Source organism: Microdochium trichocladiopsis (assembly GCF_020744255.1).
Source record: "Microdochium trichocladiopsis strain MPI-CAGE-CH-0230 chromosome Unknown B0I36scaffold_6, whole genome shotgun sequence".
NCBI lineage: Eukaryota > Fungi > Ascomycota > Sordariomycetes > Xylariales > Microdochiaceae > Microdochium > Microdochium trichocladiopsis.
Window position 1 is genome coordinate 2,012,048 of NW_025763549.1, and position 17,578 is coordinate 2,029,625.

At 57.3% G+C, this 17,578-nt stretch overlaps 6 protein-coding genes across 6 annotated transcripts; 3 read left to right on the forward strand and 3 right to left on the reverse strand.

Moving 5' to 3' along the window:
- Window positions 1-417: 417 nt before the first annotated feature.
- Window positions 418-2,568, forward strand: B0I36DRAFT_325766 (protein-tyrosine phosphatase-like protein). Its single transcript, XM_046154269.1, has 3 exons — window positions 418-980; window positions 1,391-1,869; window positions 1,979-2,568. Exons 1-3 carry the CDS (start codon window positions 429-431, stop codon window positions 2,196-2,198), a joined length of 1,251 nt encoding a protein of 416 aa, XP_046011721.1. The 5' UTR covers window positions 418-428; the 3' UTR covers window positions 2,199-2,568.
- B0I36DRAFT_325771 (eukaryotic mitochondrial regulator protein-domain-containing protein) lies at window positions 2,569-4,289 on the reverse strand. Its single transcript, XM_046154270.1, has 2 exons — window positions 3,676-4,289; window positions 2,569-3,444 (listed from the first exon to the last, which is right to left on the reverse strand). The coding sequence occupies exons 1-2, from the start codon at window positions 4,144-4,146 to the stop codon at window positions 2,902-2,904; spliced, it is 1,014 nt and encodes a 337-aa protein (XP_046011722.1). The 5' UTR covers window positions 4,147-4,289; the 3' UTR covers window positions 2,569-2,901.
- A 2,319-nt stretch (window positions 4,290-6,608) lies between these two features.
- On the forward strand, window positions 6,609-8,160 carry B0I36DRAFT_245691 (uncharacterized protein; the record flags this gene model as incomplete). Its single annotated transcript, XM_046150175.1, has 2 exons — window positions 6,609-7,898; window positions 7,963-8,160. 2 exons carry the CDS (start codon window positions 6,609-6,611, stop codon window positions 8,158-8,160), a joined length of 1,488 nt encoding a protein of 495 aa, XP_046011723.1.
- A 1,384-nt stretch (window positions 8,161-9,544) lies between these two features.
- On the reverse strand, window positions 9,545-10,369 carry B0I36DRAFT_245176 (coiled-coil domain-containing protein-domain-containing protein; the record flags this gene model as incomplete). The annotated part of the gene is made up of 3 exons (XM_046150133.1): window positions 9,545-9,877; window positions 9,965-10,134; window positions 10,204-10,369. The coding sequence occupies 3 exons, from the start codon at window positions 10,367-10,369 to the stop codon at window positions 9,545-9,547; spliced, it is 669 nt and encodes a 222-aa protein (XP_046011724.1).
- A 2,249-nt stretch (window positions 10,370-12,618) lies between these two features.
- Window positions 12,619-13,906, reverse strand: B0I36DRAFT_132719 (uncharacterized protein). The gene is made up of 2 exons (XM_046148234.1): window positions 12,922-13,906; window positions 12,619-12,746 (listed from the first exon to the last, which is right to left on the reverse strand). Exons 1-2 carry the CDS (start codon window positions 13,575-13,577, stop codon window positions 12,680-12,682), a joined length of 723 nt encoding a protein of 240 aa, XP_046011725.1. The 5' UTR covers window positions 13,578-13,906; the 3' UTR covers window positions 12,619-12,679.
- Window positions 13,655-17,189, forward strand: B0I36DRAFT_245640 (potassium/sodium efflux P-type ATPase; the record flags this gene model as incomplete). The annotated part of the gene is made up of 5 exons (XM_046150171.1): window positions 13,655-13,906; window positions 13,970-14,235; window positions 14,307-14,411; window positions 14,506-16,093; window positions 16,164-17,189. The coding sequence occupies 5 exons, from the start codon at window positions 13,655-13,657 to the stop codon at window positions 17,187-17,189; spliced, it is 3,237 nt and encodes a 1,078-aa protein (XP_046011726.1).
- Window positions 17,190-17,578: the final 389 nt, after the last annotated feature.

Consider the following 17,578-nt stretch of genomic DNA (forward strand, 5'->3'; position numbering starts at 1 on the left):
GAGTTTCTCAATGCACGTGTTTTGTGTGGCCCTAGTAGGCCCAACCTAGCAAGACCTGGTGTTTTCGCGCCGAGCATTTGTGCCATTGGGGAAGCTAAAGACGTGATCGGAAGGGCCTCGGATGGGCCTGATACTTGCCTGTGCGGGTGGGCGGGCGGGGGGTCCTGTTCGTGGGACAAGGCACTGCAGTGCTAGATATGAGGGTTGAATTATGGCACTCGCAGTTGCGTACAGTCTCATTGCAGACAGAAGGGACGGACGCTGTGAACAAGTTTGTGTCGTAGTTGTAACTTGTAAGTGAGGGCCGGCTGCACGTGGAGCCGGTGCCCAGCCCTGCGAAACGAAAGGGGTACTTGTAGGTACAGTAGGTACCCCGCAGTCCCGGCGATGGATGACCCTTGGATGGGCGGCGCCCGATGCTGCTTCCGATGTGTTCCGCCCAACGGCTCGTGTGCAGTGTCGTGTCTGGTGCACGGTTTCAAGACTCGGTTCCAATTCATGACCCTCTTGCCAGAGGAAAAGAAGAGAGAAGAAAAGGGGGCACTGCTCATAGTCATCTGCCTCCAGCACGCACCATCATGCCTTCCACACCAGCTCCCGACCTGCCCCGGCCGCCCTTCATCCATGTCGACGGGCTGCCCAACTTCCGCGACGCGGGCGGCTACCCCGTCACCGACGGCAGCAGCACCGGCACGGGTGGCAAGAAGACGATTGTGCGCAGAGGCGTCCTCTACCGCGCCTCGGAGCCCTCCAAGCTCTCCTCAGAAGGCGAGGCTCAACTCCGGGCCCTGGGCATCCGCGAGGTCTACGACCTGCGGTCCGCCGTCGAGATTGAGCGTGGCATCCGCGAGGGTCACGGGTGGGCGATTCGTGAATGGGAGGGCGCCCGCCGCAACTTTGTTCCTGTGTTCCTTGACCAGGACTATTCTCCCGAGGCCCTGGCGCTGCGGATCAAGAACTACTCGGACGAGACGACTGCTGTAAGTCTGACGGCTCTCTTCTACTGCACCCAATCGATCGAAACCACTTTTCCCGTACACAATCTTCTGAGCATGGCGGCGGCTGCTGTCTTTGACACCGGTGATTGCCTATGTTATCTCTTTTACGCACTACGATAATGGCCGCCTAGTCAACTCCATGAGACAGAGATCGTAGGCGCCAATCTGGAACTGCGCCGCCTCATGTGGATCAGCATCTGGCTTACACAAAGGTCGTCGCCCCTTGTGTGACGAAGCACGTAGGCTCTGTATACAACCTCATCACGTGTCCGCCCAATCGACTTGTTGTACAATGAGTTTCATAGGCGAATCTCGTGTTCATGTTGATGGCACTAAAGACGTCAGGCCCCTTTGAAAGAAATCACCGCTGACTTACACGACACTTAACCCAGGGCTTTGTTAAGGCCTACATGGACATACTCCACGCCGCCTCGGACAAGAACAACCAGTTTTCCCCATTCAGGACTATTCTAGCCCACCTCGCGGCTCCTCCGGCAGCATCCTCATCATCAACACAAACACCGTCAACATCGTCGTCGTCGTCATCACCATCACTACCAGCATCCACATCAGTACCAGTAAACCCTCCAGCAACCCCAGCAGCAGCAGCAGCAGCAGCAGCAGCAGGGCCGCAACAGACCTCTGGGCCTCCGCCGGTCCTCATCCACTGCACGGCTGGCAAGGACCGCACCGGCGTCATCTGCGCACTGGTCCTGTCGCTGTGCGGCGTGGCCGACCACGTCATCGCGGACGAGTACAACCTGACCGAGCTGGGCCTGCGCGAGCGCCACGAGGAGCTGATGCAGCACCTGCTCAACAACCCGAGCATGGCGGGCAACGTGGCGGGCGTGCGGAGGATGATTGGGGCGCAGTGAGTTTCTTTTCATCTTTCATTCAAGCACCAACCTGGATCCAACAAACAAAAACGAGAAGCGCTAATATTTCATACCACCACCCTCCCAACCCTCCCCCTAAAAAAGAAAACCATCAATGCTTGGCACCCTCGCCCTGATCCGCGAGAAATACGGCTCCATCCACGACTGTGTGGTCAAGCTCGGCCTCTTGTCCCCAGACGAAATCATCCAGCTGCGGGACAACCTCGTCGTGGACGCCAACGATGACGACGTGGACGAGGAGGTCCTGCCGTTGCCATTGCCGTTTCCGTTACCGGGCGGCGACGCTGCCACGACTCTCGTCTGATGAAGACGAAGAAGAAGAAGAAGACACTGCCTCGTCCCGCCCGCCGCCGCCGCCGCCCGCTCTTGGTCCGTGGTTGCCCGTTCAGAAACATGGGCGTTGAGGCTTGAGGACCACTTGGAACGGAACTGTCAATCGTGGCCCCTTGCTACAGAGCCTTAAGCGAGCGGTTTTGTTTGCACGTATCTGAAAGCATGAAGCAGAGCAAGTCTGTGACGGGAACGACTAAGAGGTCACAAAAACAACAAAAACAAAAGTGAAATTGACGGCACAGAATCATTAGACGCGCATTATTAGTGGCTTCCGCGTAGCATTGATAGACCAGAGTCACCGAAAGGGGAGCATCCCATGGGCACATGAGGCACGACGAAAGGTGTTTTTGGACTTGAATGCAAGCCTTTGTGTTCTTTATTTATTGCTCGCTAGGTCATCTTGCATCGTGACATTTATGTGTGTTCTGTACAAGGATTCGTTGTTTCGCGAGCCAGGGGGTGGGGGTGGGATGATTCCCTCCTGCCTTCGCAGTCCGCAGAGGGCGGACCGTGTCGTGTCGACTGTTGCGACACACTTCGCGCACCAGGTTATCTCCCATGGCGCTACTGCCCTCCAACATGGTAGTTTGTTGTGGTACATGGTATTGGTACATATATAGAAAAAGCAAGGACATGAGAAGGTGACACGCCACCTTTTTGCAGGGTGGCCGACTCTACGGCACCGAGGTAGGAATCTTGACCTGGCCCTTGGCGCGATCGTAGTGCGGCACGCCGTACCGGGCGCCGATGGCGTTGCGGTGACGGCCGTCCTTGCCGACCTGCTCGGCGTTGTAGTCCTGGAACCGCATGTCGAAGCGCTCGGTCCGCACGCGGGTGATGGCGGACTCGGCCGCCGCCGCAGCGGCACGCGCCTTCTCGGCAGTCTTTGTCTCCGAGTTCCTGACTGTCGACTTGAACTTCTGGGCCGCCTCGTAGGGTGCGATGCCCGAGCTGATGTCCTTTTCGAGCTGGATCAGCTCGGGAATCTGGACGCGCTCGTCGAGGGGCAGCATGTCCTTGTTGAACACCTTGGCCGCGTCCTTGCGCGTGAAATGCCGCGACTCGGCCGTGGGCCAGAAGATCTGCTGCATCGTGTGCGGGTGGATGTGGACCTCATTGATGTCCTCCAATGGCTTGTTTTGTGAGTTGGTGTAGATCTTGTGGGTCCTGAGCATACCAAGTACAGCTTTGGCGTACGGCTTCGCGAGAAATTTGCCCTGATTCGTGACTCGGGTCAGTAAAAGAGCTCCGTCCGGGTACAATGGGAAGTGAGTTAAAGATGTTGTTCATCGGCTGAGATCAGAGAGGCTCGCAACTGTTGTGTAACCATGGAATTTGCGTCTTAAAGACTAATCGAATTTTTTTTGCGTATCATCATATGGGGGTGCCGGTAGATCGAATGTGGTGTGCAGGGTAGAGAACACACATTGGTGCCTCGATGTACTAACCTTCTTCTCCCAATCCCTCTCAACCTCCTGCAGGCGGATTACGGCAGCCACCCTGCGGACATCGACGCCGTACTCGGCCGACACGGCCTTGATGGTCTCGCCGTCACGCATGACCTTTTCCCATATGATCTGCCGGGCCTTCTCGCTCAGCACAGGGGCAGTTTTGAAGCTGCTGTTGGTCGGGAAAGGCTGGAGCCTGTCGAACTCGCCGTCCTTGTATGCCCTCTTTTTTCTCCCGCTGCTGGCGATGTAGCGGGGACCATCCTCAGGCGCCTTTTTGAAATAGACGCCATCGGTCTTGAGCCACTGGCGAAAGTTGCGGCGGGCTTTGCTAAAGACCTCACAGGACGGGGTCGATGAGAAGCCGGCAGACTGTTGTGATAACGTCCATGACCGGCTTGCGGCGACTGCAACGCCGGCGCGCGCCTCAACAGCGCGGACCACCGCCGGCGATGGTATCCTCGGAGGCATGTTGGCGACCGACCGCGATTGTTCAGCGCACAAAGGCGGAACAAGGCGATGGTGAAGGGAAGAGGAAGAAAGATTGAGGGCGAGTGTGTGGGATGAGGTGCGAGGTCAAGTCCCAGCCTGCGTGCGTCGTGGAAAATCCTCACGTTGGAGAGCGGGTCCGTTTCTCAGAGCTTGCACGCACCACCCACAGGACAGCCTGTTGTGGGCCAATTAGGGGGGAAGCTGGCCGAAAGGAGTGGGGGCCCACTCTCCCATATCCACCTAGCTGTGGGTCAACTAGTGATTGGCTTGTTGCAGGGCTCCTGCTGGCTTATGTCATCTGCACATGTGAACCCACCTGGACAGCTCAAGCAGTCCAAGCGAGCTGTACTTCAGGTCGAGATGTCCCCCGATGACGGTTTGTTGAGACACCTGCTCCCGATAACAACGCAAGCTGCAAATGCAGCGATAGTGGGAGTGGCAGAGAAGGTTTCCACGTGTGGGAGCATCCGGCTGCTCGTGCTGAGTCTGTTTCTAGCGGAGAGGCGGGTACACAATGCAATTGTACCTGGCTGGACATGGGGGCTATCTAATGTATTGGCAGTTCGACTAAGCTCGGTGGAATGGATGCCTTAAGCAGCGCCTGATGCTCACAGGTGAAATGCCTTCTGGGGGAGAGTGTTCAGTCCAGGTCGAATGCGACGCGGGAGCGAGCGTGCACAGCCGGCGCGTTCAGGAATGGCGCGCATGAGGACACGGCAGTACAAGAGCGCATGTAGCAGTTGGCCATCGGGTGGGCAGCTGTGCCATCTCGATGGCCGCGAGCTTGTGCCAGGGATGCCTGTCGCCCGCTGCTGCCATTGCGCTGCCAACTCATCACGCAAAGCGACTACCGACCGCGCTGCCCAGGACCAGGCCCGTGAGATTGCATGGATGCATGCATTCATCCAGCCGGATGCAAGCACGGCTTTGGAGCCCTTGGACCTTGCCTGGCGAAACACCAGTCGTTCGTGACTCCATCTGAGCCTTGCCACGCTCATCTCCTGTCCTGCCGCGCCGGCCTCACAAACTCCAAGGCCATCTCCAAGCGCCCAAGAGCTCAAGGTCTGACTTGCACGCACCTCGACTGCTGGGGGTGTATTTGCGCTGCTGCTTCTCGAGGCTCATAACCATCTCGATAACGGCGCTGCCCAATACGCGCGCCAAGCTCATCTCCAGCTTGCACCACACCGTAGACTCTCCCAAGCTCCAGCAACTCCAGACCAGAACAACATCCTGCGTGCCAAAGGGGCATCCAACTCTCCCCGCTGAAGCTGTATCCAGATAACTACATCGTCTTTGTCGTGCCTCCTGCCACACTTTCTGGCTGTTCCACCACCACCCGGTCCCGCAGACCGACCATGTAAGGTAGGGTTCTGGCTGCTATCCACGCCAGCTGCAACCGAGGTATGAAGATGCATCTCAAGCTCGGCACCGCAGACCAGGTACACGGCCTCAAGACCCGGATCAAGGACCGGCTGCTCAGGCGCCACAGCGGCACTGCCTCCTCGAGGTCAAGCCAGGACAGCATTCGCCCAAAAGGTAATTCGAGCAGTGTCCACACGCGCGACGACGACAACAGACCAGGCTCGAATGCCACCGCCACCACCGGAGGAGCGGAGCCTGAGACACCAGCAAAGAAGCAGAGCCCGGAGAGCGCGCAGGCGAGCCCAAGGGCCGCGAACAGATCATGGGAGCTCACGGCAGATGACGACGGGTCTGCAACCACCCCGGGCACGCTGAGCACCCCGCAGGATCGCGACGAAGAGGCAGATGACGAGCGCGAGGACGAGCACGAGGACGGCAACGGCGTGGTTGATGGGCGGCGGGTGCCAGGTAGTGCTGCTGGAACTGGTGTTCCCAGTGGTGGAGGTGCTGCAGCCAGCCCTGTCACAGCTGCTGGCGCGTCCGCCAACGGCAGCGATCAACACCTCCCGCCCGCCGCTCCACTACAGTCTCCCACCACCACCACCACCACCGCAGAAGCATCATCACTCCCCTCTGTCCACGCCGCGCCCCCGACGCCACTCTTTTGCATCCAGGAACACCCCCCAGACTCTAACCATCTCCAGCAGCAACAGAAGCAACCACAGCCGCACTCGCAGGGCCAACTTTCCATCACCGCCACCACAACAACAGCGCCGGGGGCCACCTCTCTTGCCGGCCCGTCCTCTCCGTCGACGCCGAAAACTCCAATCCACTCTCGAAGAGGCATTCCCCTCCATAGCCCTACTGCAGACGCTGCCAGTTCGAAGCGCTCGACGCCGCGATCGCACACTGCCGCTCTTGCTGACTCCCCATTGACGGCGTCGCCTCCGCGACCGGGTGGGCCCGTGCGGCGACAGAGCATTGTCCCAATACGCCAGACAGCGCTCATCAAGACCTTGCTGGCAGTGGACCATGCTGGTGATATAGGTTACAGTGGTTCAGATATCAACGGAACCATGGTCACCAGAAAGATCTGGGTCAAGCGGCCCATGAACTCGGCGACGTTGGTGACCGTCACCGAGGACGATCTTGTCGACGATGTGCGCGACATGATCTTGCGCAAATACACCAACTCTCTTGGCCGCCAGTTCGACGCTCCCGATCTCGTGATACGTCTCTGCAGTCGAGATCAGCAACATTCAAGCCGAGTGCTGCAGCCAGAGGAGCCTATATGCCGATTGATCGATGCCGCCTATCCTGGTGGGCAGACCGTTGACGAAGCCTTGCTCATCGACATACCAAGGAGAACTCCCAAAGCTTCTCCCAATCCTAGGTTCTACAGCGACGACAGGCCGCACGAGTCTGGAACCGACTATTTCCCACCATATCCGCCCGCGGTGGTACACCATCCCGCAGGCACCCACCTGCAGCCAGGCAGTATGCAGCTCGCCAACGGTGTGCACTTCCCACCCTCCATGAGTGTTGTTTCTGGCGGCACCCTACCGCCACTGCCATCGCCTGGTAGTGTGCGACGGCTGGCTGCACGACCGAAAATGATACGCGGCCATACTGCGTCACCGATAGCCCCCATTCCTTCAAATGGCGTCTCAGGCCACCCTTCACAGTCAGGTGCGATGCCCCCAACCACTCAGTACAATTACATCCCAAGACCAGGACGCTCAAGGACACACTCAGAAGCCTCATCCGGACAATCTGGACATGTTGCTCCGGCACCTGCGATTCCATCTCCTCCCGCTCCAGAACGAACGGCGACCCCACCTCCACGTGTGGCTTCCCCACGGCCGTCTGCCCGGGCTAGAAAACCGAAAAAGCCCGAGAAGCCAGCTCTTCAGACAACATTACCACCAGGACTGCTGAATGGAGGTGTGCCCCCCATCAACGTGCTCATCGTCGAGGACAACATCATCAATCTCAAGCTCCTGGAAGCTTTTGTGAAACGTCTCAAGGTTCGCTGGCAGACAGCCATGAACGGCAGAGACGCGGTAACAAAGTGGCGAACTGGTGGCTTTCACTTGGTTCTCATGGACATTCAGCTTCCCATCATGAACGGTTTGGACGCCACGCGTGAGATCCGGCGGCTCGAGAAGGTCAACTCCATCGGCGTCTTCTCCTCGTCCGCGAGCAGCGCCCTTCAAGAAACCCACGTCGAGCCAGACGAGGTGGACAAGCTCAGCAACACTGAAATGTTCAAGAGCCCCGTAATCATTGTAGCCCTCACTGCCAGCTCGCTGCAGAGCGACAGACACGAAGCCCTGGCTGCTGGCTGCAATGACTTCCTGACCAAGGTAAGTCATGGTCACGAGGTGTTCTAGGCCCCGAGGTTCCAGAAAAACTGACAATTCGACATAGCCTGTCAACTTCGTATGGCTCGAACGCAAGGTCATGGAGTGGGGTTGCATGCAGGCTCTGATCGACTTTGACGGCTGGAGGAAGTGGAAGGACTTTTCGCAGAAGGCGCAAGAGGCAGAGGCGGCCAAGAAGGCTCAGGTTGCCAAGGCTAAAGCAAAGAAGGATAAGAACAGGCTACCCACCCCCGTCGCCGTATGAGGGGGGGCGGCAAAATTCATCACACTACAATGAGCAGTACACGAGCTCAAACAATACAGCGCCGGGCAATACACCACAGGATATTTGCCAGTGTGGGCACGGTTTCCGGCCAAGTCTGACTAAAGACGGGCGCAACCCTTCTATTCAAGCAAGGGGCACAGTGACAAGGAGGCTTGCTGTTACTATGCACTACATAATTGAGCGGTTGCTACAGGGCACAAGTATAGAGAATGGTTGCACACGGACACAAGCAAAGGAGGGACGTCATCGAATGGATCTCTGTACTAATCGCACAACACGGACTTGACACCCGGGAAGGGAGGCGGATATGCGTCAGCATTTCATACCACTATATATCAATAGCGATTTGGTTTGTCTTCAATGCCTTAGTATAGCGTATTCACGGTGTATAAACGGCTTCGCTTGCCTCTCCATCTCAATTGGAGAATAACCAGATGTAACCCTTCCTGCGAGACAACATGCGAGTATCGTGTCGCTCCTCGTATACATGGCAAGCCATCATGTGGAGTTTTGAGCCGAGCCAGGGTGGAAATCCCGCCAGTGAACCACAATATTGAATCCCCAAAGCGGCTCGCTCGCTCCCCGGTGGCACTTCTCACGACCACTCAGTCCGTCCCAACCGTCGAGCACGTCATTGATGCATAATTGTTGGTTCATTCCTCTCGTGAGCCGAAATGCCATCGACTCCAGGTTCGGGGCTGGGATTTCCTGGCGTGGCTACTCTGTATGAAGCGTCATAAATACATATCCGTGTATCCCAGTGTCAGTGGTAGGCGTTTGCCTTGCGAGAAATTGATAGTGACCTTCGGGCCATTCGTTGTGTCCATGCCCGGATACTTCGAGGTAAGAATCGGTCGGTCATCGGGGAAGCCAGAGCGGAACTCCCCTGGGGATGTTTGTCCACCTCTTGCATCTCAACGAGCATAACGTCGAAACCAAGCGCATTCTCGACGCAACGGCCGTATCTGACGGCAGTCTGCTGCCGAGATCTGCATGCTGTCGCGGCGTGTCTTTCGCGAGATGCGAATTGAGTAGCAGCACGGCATCTGCGCTTTGGAAGACGGCAGCCAGTGCTTTGCTAGCGTTCAGATCATTGGCCATGAGGCTCTCAGAACTGGCGTTCAGCGGCATGAGAATTATGGCTCCCTCAGTAGTGCTCGTTGGGGGACTGTGTGTCAAGCCAGGCTCTGACCAAAGCGAGCAGCCAGTACTCAGTCAGGCCACGCCGGTTATTTACAGCTTGTTGGCATTCCACAAGGTCTGCACCATGGGAGGGCGCATGTCGGGCATTGTATCATCCCAGCCGCACTCGCTTTCCCAGTAGAGAATCTGCCACAATGTCACAGCGAATGGAGACCCGGTATCAGAAGTCTTGTATACCAGTTTCGCCCTCTAGTGGTTTCGCCCTCGCGCCTTTCATTTCTGTGTCGTCAGCGCCATCATCTTCCAGTTGGTCACTCGCCCAGCCGGGCTCCTCGTCATCGAACCAGGCCTCGACGGCATCGCGCCTCTCGAGGGTGTCGAGATCGTCGTTTTCGTCGACAGCCCTGTACTCGAAATCCTCGTCCCGGCCCAGGACGAACCGGCGCCTCAGAAAGTCCCTCCACCTCTCGCGTCCCTCGTCGAGGGTCTCGGGCGGGGCCAGGCGGTCTCCCATGGTTGCGACCGTGGGCGCTTCCACCGCGCCGCCGACGTGCTCCTGAACGCCCACGGCTGCGTCGTCCTCGTCTTCACCCTCGTCTTGGGTGGCATGGGTGTCCGAAATGGTGTGGGACGACGGAACGGTGCCTGACGGTTCACGACGGCTGTTTGTTGCCCTTGCTCGAGTTAGTTTGGCCTCGCCGCGGAGCAGGTCCACCTCAAGGACGCGGGAGTAGCCCTTCTTGCGGCCTTCCTTCTCGCGGTCTGCCGGAGACTGGAAGCGGCGGATCAGGGAGTCGTATAGCAGGGGATCTAGTCAAGGATATTTTAGAATGGAGAAGCGATCCACGGTGCTGACATGAGTTGCTGCTGTACACATACCGGCCAACTCGTGCTCCAAGGACTCGAAATAGGACGGGTTGCGCTCTAGATATTCACGGCGGCGGTTGCGGACCCGGACCTGGGCGGACTGGGCGGGGGACCGGGGCACCCGGGGCCGGGGCTGGGAGAAGACCGGAGAGGGCGGCCGGCCCTGACTGGCCTGCATGGCTATGGGCGACGAGGGATCCTCGAGCATTGGTGCTGGGGCTGGATCTGTCGACCTGGGCAGCCGAGAAGGATGGCTCTTGGGCGACGCCACTGGTGGCCAATGAGTCTGGACGCAGCGAGGCAGTTGTGGAACCACGGATGGCTCCACCTGTTACATCATGGCGAAGGAGGCCGAGCAGCAGACCGACGAGGCTGATATTGATCGAGCAGGATCTAGTTAGGACACTGATGTGCCGAGAGAGCGATGGTGCAGTCATGGATGAGTCATCCACGGCAGCTTACGGTGCCTTCAGTAAGTCAGTCCAGACAGACCCTCTGGACCAGCAACTGCTGGTTGTGGTGCCGTTCAACCGTGCTTCCCGGCTGGAGGCACTGCCATTGGCCAAACGCGCCTCCATGCAAGTGCTATGGCCTTGGCCCTCTGGCAAAGGTGGGGGGCTTGAACCTACGGGCATGAGGAGCCCTCAGTGGGACACTGCCGAGTCTTGCTGGCCGGGTCGTAGCAGAATTAAGCTTATTGCTAGCCATCTGGCACTGCTTCATTCCCGGGCCCCACCAGGCACTGATTAGAGCCTACAGGTGAACCCCGGTTATGCGGAATAAAGGAGACATTCCGTTCAATCCGCTAAAATGAGGTATCCGCAGTGTTGAGGGGAGGTCATTCTTGAGGTATTTCACGCCTATCCAGGCTCTGTATTCTACTGAAAGTACATGCGGATATCTCTCTGCTGTAAGGCTTCAATTGATGAGTTCGTAAGTACCCTTTCCTGCTTATTGAGGTAAGAAATGAGGCCAGTATCACCACCTGATTGCTCCTGGTAAAGGCGCAGTCGGCGGAGGGCCTCTAGGGCCTCAACTATGGTGATTCGTGGCTCAATTTCAAGCTCAGCATTATCGTCGTCGTCGTCGTCGTCGTCGCTATTGCCTGCCGGGGTAAACTGGTCGAGAATCTGCTGGTCAAGGTCGTCGGATTCTTCAGTCAGATTCTCGTCAGCCGGGTTCAGGAAGTTATGGATGTTCATCACCTCCTTGACGTGATGATTAGCCTGAAGCCTCTGCAAGCCGTACGTAATCTCGCGAACGGCTTCTTCATGAGTAGCAGCAATTGCTGCCTCAAGTGTGGCCTGCTGGGGGTCTCTAGGGGCCTCCATGAGGCCTTTCTTGAAGCACTTCGTGATAGTTTCAGGAGTCACATCTAGCTCCCAGGCTTGGATGCCCCATCGCAGAGCCTTTAGTACGTTCATTGTACTAAGAGGGTCTCTACCGGCGTCATATTCCGACAGCATATAGCGTACCCAGTACCGTCGCCAGTGAGATTTCCAGGCTGCAATGATTCCCTGATCAAGAGGCTGTGTTTTGCTTGTAGTATTGGGTGGCAGCCATATGATAGCGGTGTTTTGTAGGGGGGTCGCACTTGTCAGAATAGCTTCATATCCGGCTTCATGAGCAGAGAAGTTATCCATCAGCAAAATGACGCTTTTACCAGCCATTTGGCGGTCGAACCAACGTAGCCATTGCTCAAATATAGTCCCTGTCATCCAGGCCTTCCTATTGTGAGTCCATTCTAGGTTCATATGGCGGATATCGACCCCCGCAGCGGTGAAGGCGCGAGGCCTTTTTGCCTTGCCAATGAACCATATTGGTAAACGGTCAGTACCTGACCAATTACAGCAGAGATGGGCTGAGATCCGGGCCTTCTCCTTTTTGCGGCCTGGAAGGCTGCGCGTCGAAAGAGAGCGATCCGGAATCATCTTCCAGTAAAGACCTGTTTCGTCGCAATTGTAAATGTCATCATGGGAATACTTCGAGAGGATCTGTCGGATTGAGGCCATCTCCTTCTCAGTATTGACGATATTGACACTGCCTAGCTCTCCATGCTGTACGCGTAGTTTTATATCGTGTCGGCTTTGGAAACGATAGAGCCAGCCGTTCGAGAACTGCGGCGGCTTTTGGTCCTTGTATTGAGGCATTTGCGCCCAGAATTGCCGTGCTTTTGCCTTAATGACTTCGCCCGTGATAGTAATTGAGCTTTCAGCTTGCTGGCACCACATATATAAGGCGCCTTCGAGGTCGCGGTGAGGGTTATTATTGACCCGCGTCAAGTCGAGGGCGCGTGGCTGCTGTAGTGGCTCGCTTAGGTACGCGAAACGGCTGCCGAGGATGTCGGTAATGGAGGATGTCGAGATAGGCTGGTCGTACTGCTTCAGGAACCATTGCTGTAGCTCGATATGGGAGTCTGTCGGACGGAGACGTCGTCGTTCGCGAAGGGCTAGCTTCTGCGCAGTCGAAATGCGTCGCCGCGACGGCTTCAAGTTGGAGGGTGCGGTGGCGCGGGGTGCCATTTCGGGGGGTCAAAACGCGGTCCAAACGCGCCCCTATTTCACTCGGATTAGCGGATTTAGGTGGTGGCGATGGCCTCGCTTTGTGCGTAATCGATGAACGCGAGGGATTAGCGGAATCGCATGTGTTTTGAAAGGAAACAGCCAGTTCATCCGCAGAAGCGAGGGAATCCGCTTATGTGAGGTCCGCATAACCGGGGTTCACCTGTACCTACTGCACCTTGCTGTCTTCGCGACTGTGAAGAAGCCATCGCTTTCCTCCCCTCCAAGATCGACACGCTGGAAACACGTAGGAGCCAGTCTGCTGTCAAGGTCTTCTCTGGATGTCAGCTCCGCCCGCCCTGCCCACGCGAAAATATCAACGAGAACCAGATACCAGCCAGACCCGACGAGTTGGAACACAAGACTGTGGCGGCACCCAAAGCGTACTCTGGTAAATGCCAAGTCTCCATTGCCAGGGTCTGCTCCACACGCGGACGGGAGTGTTTCCGTCGACAGCAGCTCTCGTTGGCTGGATCTGCTCGAGGCTTCCCGGATTTCCACCCGGACACGGAGAACACCGCAAACACCACCAGCCCACGCTCGCGATGGCACTGTTCCACACAGCACTCTGGCCGGCAGCTCACCGTGGCAGAGCCTCATACCAAGGCCCGTGTCTTCTTGGCACTGTTTCCGTCGGTCCGCGGCACGGTCATGGCCGATACGCATCATCGCAGTCATGAAATCCCTGAGCAGGGTGGAATCGCCTTTACTTAAAGTCTTGCTCAGACTGTGCAGTAGTGTGTCCAGCCTGGATGGTGCTTGAGTCAAACAGCATCCCCACGACAGTCGACAACCACGCAACGACTCGTTGGCAGCACTCACCATATTCACACCTTGATATCATCACCTCGAACGCCCTCCCGCATCGACAAAGATCCAGAATCCTCGTTTTCCCAAGTGCCATGGGCAAGCGTGGCGATGACCCTCTTGCGGGCCATGTCTCTGGCCAGTCCAATAAGCCTCTTTCCAGACCACCACACGCCTTGCCCTACGCCCAGGTCATCACCGAACTCGAATCAGACGAAATCAATGGCTTGCACTCGGCAGTGGCTGAGCAGCGGCTCACAGACTTTGGTCCAAATGACCTTGGCGAGGCAGACGGAGTATCTGCCCTGAAGATTGTGGTTGCTCAGATCGCCAATGCCATGACGCTCGTAGGCCTTCTCCTCTTCGCGGAGCCAAAGACGAGAGCCTGAAACACTAATCGGAACTCATAGGTACTCATCATGGCCATGGCCGTCAGCTACGGCATTGGTTCCTATATCGAAGGCGGTGTCATCACCTTTGTCATCCTCCTGAATGTTGTCGTTGGCTTTTTCCAGGAGTACTCTGCTGAGAAAACCATGAATTCGCTGCGGTCTCTGAGCTCGCCGACAGCCAGTGTCGTCCGCGACGGCAAGGCCAGCGTGATTCCGTCTGGCGAGATCGTGCCCGGCGACCTCATTGAGCTCAAGACTGGCGACACTATCCCTGCCGATGTCCGGTGAGTTCAAGCGATCATGGCGTGAACCCCACCCTTGAAACCCGTCCACTGACTATGACTACTACTTGAAGCATTATCGAAGCAGTCAACTTCGAGACCGGCGAGGCTCTGCTCACTGGAGAGTCGCTGCCTATCCGCAAGGACGAGAGGCAAACCTTCGACGACGCTACTGGGCCGTAAGTACATTCGAGTTGAGAGGGCCCGTGCAAGCTCTGGATTCTGCTTGGCCCGGCTTCCCATATTCTTCCGTGTTACTAACTGTGGCTATAGCGGTGATCGCATCAATGTCGCCTACAGCTCGTCGACTGTCACAAAGGGTCGTGCTCGTGCCATTGTCTTTGCCACCGGAGCTTTCACTGAGATCGGTGCAATTGCCTCAGCCCTGCGAGCGAAAGACTCCAAGGTCAGACAGGTCAAGCGCAAGCCGGACGGCTCGGCCAAACCCCACCGCTACCTCGAGGCATACACGCTCACACTCACGGATGCCATTGGCCGGTTTCTTGGCGTCAACGTTGGCACGCCTCTGCAGCAAAAGCTGTCGAGGCTGGCGGTGCTGCTGTTCGGCATTGCGGTTGTTTGCGCCATCATCTGCCTAGCTGCCAACCGCTTCATCGCTGAGCAAGAAGTCATCATCTATGCTGTCGCGACAGGCCTGTCCATGATCCCTGCGTCCCTCGTGGTAGTCTTGACCATCACGATGGCGGCGGGCACTAAGAGAATGGTACAGCGCAACGTCATTGTGAGGAACCTGAAGTCACTCGAGGCCCTCGGTGCCGTGACCGACATCTGCTCCGACAAGACAGGCACCTTGACCCAGGGCAAGATGGTCGCAAAGCGTGCATGGATTCCAGCCATGGGCACATACACCGTGGACACGTCCTCGGAGCCCTTCAATCCCACCGTGGGTGACATCTATTTCGATGAGCGAGCACCATCGGAGATGCAATTGAAGAAAGACGGCGAGGTCAAAGAGAACCCCATCCATCCCGAAGAGCTCCTCCAGAAGAGCAAACAGGCTCTGCGCGACTATCTCCTGGTTACTGCGTTGGCCAACCTGGCCACAGTCTCACCCAGCGGAGACAATAACAACGAATGGAACGCCCGCGGCGACCCGACTGAGATCGCAATCGCCGTGTTCGGCACTCGATTCGGCTCTAACCGGCTCAAGCTCGCGCATGGAGACAAGCCCGAATGGACTCAGCTCGCTGAGCTGCCGTTCGACTCAGATGTCAAGCGCATGTCTGTCATCTTCAAGCACGAACCCACGAGCGAGCTCATGGTCTTTACTAAGGGCGCGGTGGAGCGTGTCATTGGCAATTGCAAGGACTACTATGCAAGTGATGGCAGTGGGGAGACGAGCCCCGTGACGCAAGCGTTCCAGGAGGAGATCTTGCGCAACATGGAGTCTCTCGCCGGAATGGGGCTGCGGGTGCTGGCGCTCGCAAGCAAAAAGTTCGCCGGTACAATCGAAAAGGGCCAGGATGTTGATCGTCAGGCAGTCGAGTCGAATCTCACCTTCCGCGGCTTGATCGGGCTGTATGATCCTCCTCGGCCAGAGTCCGCCCCGGCTGTGCGCAGCTGTCACAAGGCTGGAATCGCTGTGCACATGCTTACAGGCGACCATCCGGAGACGGCAAAGGCGATTGCGATTGAAGTCGGCATCCTGCCTTCGAGAATGGACCTGGTCAGGGCTGACGTCGCTGGTGCCATGGTCATGACTGCTAGCCAGTTTGACGCGCTGTCTGACGACCAGGTTGATGATTTGCCTGTGCTGCCTCTGGTCATCGCCCGCTGTGCGCCGCAGACCAAGGTCCGCATGATTGAAGCCTTGCACCGCCGCAAGAAGTTCTGTGCCATGGTAAGATCAGGTTCCCCATCCGCCTTTTCCGAGGCAGTGTTCGAGTACTAACAAAACGATTACCTGTCAGACTGGCGATGGTGTCAACGACTCGCCATCACTCCGCAGGGCCGATGTTGGCATTGCCATGGGCCAAGCGGGCAGCGATGTTGCCAAGGAGGCTTCGGACGTGGTGCTGGCCGACGACAACTTTGCCAGCATCGTGGCCGCCATTGAGGAGGGCCGCCGGATCTTTGACAACATCCAGAAGTTTATCCTACACGTGCTCGCCGAGAATATTGCCCAGGCCGGCACTCTTCTTGTTGGCCTCGTGTTCAAGGACACCCGCGGATTGTCGGTGTTCCCGCTAGCCCCGGTGGAGATCATCTGGATTATCATGATCACTTCGGGCATGCCGGACATGGGCCTCGGCTTTGAGCGGGCGGTGCCAGATATCATGTCGCGGCCGCCGCAGAGCCTGAAGACGGGCATTTTCGACATGGAGTTCCTGGTGGACATGGTGCTGTATGGACTGTGGATCACGGCGCTGTGCCTGGCAAGTTTTTCGCTCGTCGTCTTTGGGTACGGCGACGGGGGGCTAGGCGAGATGTGCAACGACGCTTACAGCGAGTCGTGCGACACGGTGTTCCGGGCGCGGGCGACGACGTTTGCCTGCCTGACATGGTTTGCGCTGTTCCTGGCGTGGGAGATGATTGACCGGCGGCGGTCCTTCTTCCGCATGCAGCCCGGATCCAAGCTGTACCTCACGCAGTGGGTGCACGACGTCTGGCGCAACAAGTTCCTCTTCTGGGCCATCGTCATTGGCTTCGTCACCATGTTCCCCGTGCTGTACATCCCAGGGCTCAACACGGTCGTGTTCAAGCACGTGGGCATCACGTGGGAGTGGGGGATAGTGTTTGTCAGCGCCGTCCTTTTCTTTGCGGGCGTCGAGGCGTGGAAGTGGGCGAAGCGCGTGTACTTTCGCCGGCGGGCGCGCAGGGTGGGCGGCACCGCGTGGGGGGACCAGGATGTCGAGCAGCGCACTTTTGCGCAGTATCTGACCTACGAGATGGTTTCGGACGACGAGAAGAGCAAGCATGATGTTGAGCGCGGGTGATGTTGTGCGAAGCTGGACGTGGTTGCTTCACGGGAAAAGTCGTAGGAGTTATTGTTCTGATCACGGGCAGCAAGCGGAATGAAGCATGGATGGCTTCTACTTTTTTTCACCGGGTCACTTTGGGGGTTCCCCAGGGCATTAGGATAGACAAAATCAACGATAGAAAGAAGCATGCACATATCTGCATCGCACTATTTATATGAGCTCAAAGACGTCTTTGCCTTGGGACTTCGTGCTGGATGACTCGAGAGGCATGAAATGCAGAGGCTTCAGTTTGACCCTCTTGCTGTTAGTCACCCTGACGGACCCTTGGGGCGGCATCAACGTGCGTCGTCAAAACCAACCGGATGTCTCTCGCCTCCGGAGCGAAGCCGAGTTACCACCCGCAA